Genomic DNA, 3,251 nt, shown 5'->3' on the forward strand with positions numbered 1-3,251 from the left:
ACTATGCAGATTAGACTCCTAGTAATCCTCCTGTTTCATCATCCCAAGTGCTAGGATTACAGGAGCATACCACCATGCCCAGTCTCAATTTCTGTCTCAGTATGCCCAGGAGCAGGGCCAGTGCAGCGTGCTGGGGATTGAACCCCAGACTCTGTGTCTGCCTAAGCAATTGCTTTAATCTGCTGAGCTATCTGGCCAGCCCTGAAGCTGTTATATTTAAAAATAAAAAACTTAGCTATTATTATACCTGAGGAATTTACAATCTAGAGAGATGACATTTTTAAAAAAAAAATAAGGACCAAAAAATGTTTTTAGAGTTGGATTCATGGGTAAATACGTCTAAGAAGCAGGAATGATGCTGCAGGACAACTACTCAACCTTGAGATTCTCTATGGGAGTAATCCTGAAAGTCTTTTGGGAGAAAATACATATTTTTCTGGATTTATTATTTTCTTTTGTTTTATGAAAAAGTAAAGCAAGATTTCATGACAAAATGACAAGAGAATAAGAGTAGTTAGTGCACCACGTATCCTTATCTGCAAAGTAGTTTTTCACAGTATAAGACATAAAGACATTCTTACAAGAACAAGTCAATAGTAATAAAGCTAAACACAAAACTTTCTTTTAAATGCTGGATAACTGTTCTCTGAAGAATTTAAAATAGCTGGAAAAAAAATGGGGCCTTCCCCAGACAAACCCCGTAGGACTTGGGGAGGACTGGATAAGTAATGATGCAAGGTATTTCCCTGTGAAAAAGTGCAGCATGGTAAGACTTGAATCTACACATTTCTCTCCAACATACTTGAGCTTAGAAAATTACTATCATGCGGGGAGATGGCTCAGTAGAATGAGCACTTGCCTGGCAAGTATAACAACCTGAGATCAATCCCCAGTTCGAGATTAAAAAAAGAAAGAAAATTGATATCAGTGGATAAAACTTAAGGTAGATACTAGCCCAGATTAAACTAAAGATCCTTAGGGATTTCTGGTTTGCTGAGCAAGAACAGCAGGAGAGCTGTGTGAAGTGTCCAGCTCTCTGAAATCACACATGGAATGGAGAATAGAAGTGATTCTTTGGTACCTGGGGGTATTACAGTAAGGTCTAGTAGCAGCTGATCTGAAGTTAGCCTAAACTACTTTTATAAATAGCAGCATTAATTACTGTTAGGTACTGGGAACTTACCCGGATATTTCTGTGCCAATTATATACTGTACACTCCTTGTTGTTTCCTTCCAGAACTGCCTCCCCGTCTTTTATCTTTTAGGATCTGGCCTTCTTCATAAGCCCTCTCTCCACATCCTCTCACTTGGTGGAAGATAGTACCTCATTGGTATGCTGGGGACATTTTTTAATCCAAGTATAATTTTCTTTAATAACTATTTTATTTTATTTTATTCTTATATTTTGTGCAGGGTCTCCCTATGCAGCTCAGACTCATGGTGATCCTCCTGTCTCAACCTTCCCATTTCTAGCATTTCAGGTGTGCACCACCACACACAGACACAGTCACAAGCTCAGCACACCCCAGGGGCAGGGCCCATGTAGCATTTGGTGCCAGGGATTGAACCCCAGCCCTTGTGCTTGCCTAAGTAGGTGCTTAGTCTGTCGAGCTATCTCACTGGCCCCAAGTATACTTTTCAATCCAAATAACTTTCTTTTTCATTACAAAGCTTTACACTTTGCTCATCTTCTGCTACCTAGTTCAAGTAGAAATTTATTTAATGAAAACCTAAACACTATGTGTAATAGAAATAGGGATATGTGATGTTAGGAAACAGATTCTCAATTTTCCACTATGGCTGAAAGCAAAATATTCATCCATTGAACCAATGTCATCATAACTCAAAAAAGTCCCAGTCTGTCTGTACAGTTCTTGTATCACAGGGCTCACTTCGGCCTTGTTAGTCCAGGTTGGTATACATAGCCAGAAGATGAAAGCACATGTGGAAACGTACCTACAAGAGAATTGGACAAAGTCAATTATGTAGGCATATGTATGTCAATTAGTAATTGTTCACTATGTCAATTAGTAATTTTAGCTAGCGATTTCTTCTAATAGAAAATTCCATTAGAGAGGGGTTAAAAGGAACATTGATTCAATGCAGTATTCTGAAAACATTTTATTTTTAATTTGTTTCTAGGAATTATTTTGTTCCAAGTGATCTTTAAAAAATTACATGAAGAAATATTTGAATTCTATCCAATAGCAGAAATAAGCAAATAGTTGGTGAATCAGGCCATTGATCATTTCTTGCTCTGGAGGGTAATGTAATGGAAAGCATACAAAGATGGTGTTCCTTCACTTCTGTTCTTTCTCAACCTGCTCAAACTGTGGTTGTGAACAAATTTAGAAGACATTCATCAGGGTGGAGATAAAGACGGCAAGTGTGGACAATATCACTGTAATTCTTTTCAATTCAGAGTTAAATATAATGAAGCTAACTAAAGAGATAGAGCTGGAAACCTCCTTAGATAAAATAAACTCCCAGAAGATATTACACAAGCCCTAAAGTGACTGATATACTTTTCCTTTTTTGACCTTGAGATGCCAATATCTTATAACTATTCTATCAGTACAATTTTTTATGTACTTTCTGGTAACCACATGGAATAAAAAGTGAGTCATTTCAAAGAACAAATTCACGTAGTGCTTGCTTTTTCTCTATTCAAGCTAAAATGAAAACATGTCAGGCCATTTCATTTTCCGATTAAACCCCAAAATAGTAAAGTGGTAAATAAATCATCCTACACAATGAACCTCTGTCTTGTTTTCTCCAACTCAGTCAAGAAGGTTTTCAAAGGCAATTGTAGGTTAACTTACTTATAAAACTTTTTTCTACCATAATTTTTTTGAGAAACAAATAGCAATAAGACGATTTCAAATCAAACTGGTAGGACAGTTTCAATAATTAACAAATTGTATACATTCCTCCTAGTGGTTAATTGCTGTACAAGATACAGACATATCCTATTCACAAACACTATTAGAACAAATTCCTTTATTTATTAAGAGAATGTAACTATCTATTCTAACCATTTTGAATACACAGACACAAAATGGACATTCATTTGTATTCTTTTTTTTCATTTGGTTCTGTTATTTGAATATTTTAGGTGTGTTAACTCAGCAAAATATTCTAAAAGAGTCCAGTAGTCCATAATAGTATTGGGTCTTCCACTTGACTGGCAATGTCAGAAATTGTTGACCTGAGTACCCTACAGCTCAACATAACAAAATGGCTTTACTTCT

General features: G+C 36.4%; 1 protein-coding gene across 1 annotated transcript in view; it reads right to left on the reverse strand.

The window, feature by feature from the left end:
- Positions 1–1,888: 1,888 nt before the first annotated feature.
- Positions 1,889–3,251, reverse strand: part of LOC101577341 (ferritin light chain 1-like) — a 42,886-nt gene continuing 41,523 nt past the window's right edge. The window contains exon 2 of the mRNA XM_012516443.1: positions 1,889–1,956. Within this exon, the coding sequence (XP_012371897.1) occupies positions 1,889–1,956 (68 nt within the window). The remainder of the gene's footprint in view (positions 1,957–3,251) is intronic.

The sequence above is a fragment of the Octodon degus genome, unplaced genomic scaffold, assembly GCF_000260255.1.
Source record: "Octodon degus isolate 3935 unplaced genomic scaffold, OctDeg1.0 scaffold00106, whole genome shotgun sequence".
NCBI classification, from domain to species: domain Eukaryota; kingdom Metazoa; phylum Chordata; class Mammalia; order Rodentia; family Octodontidae; genus Octodon; species Octodon degus.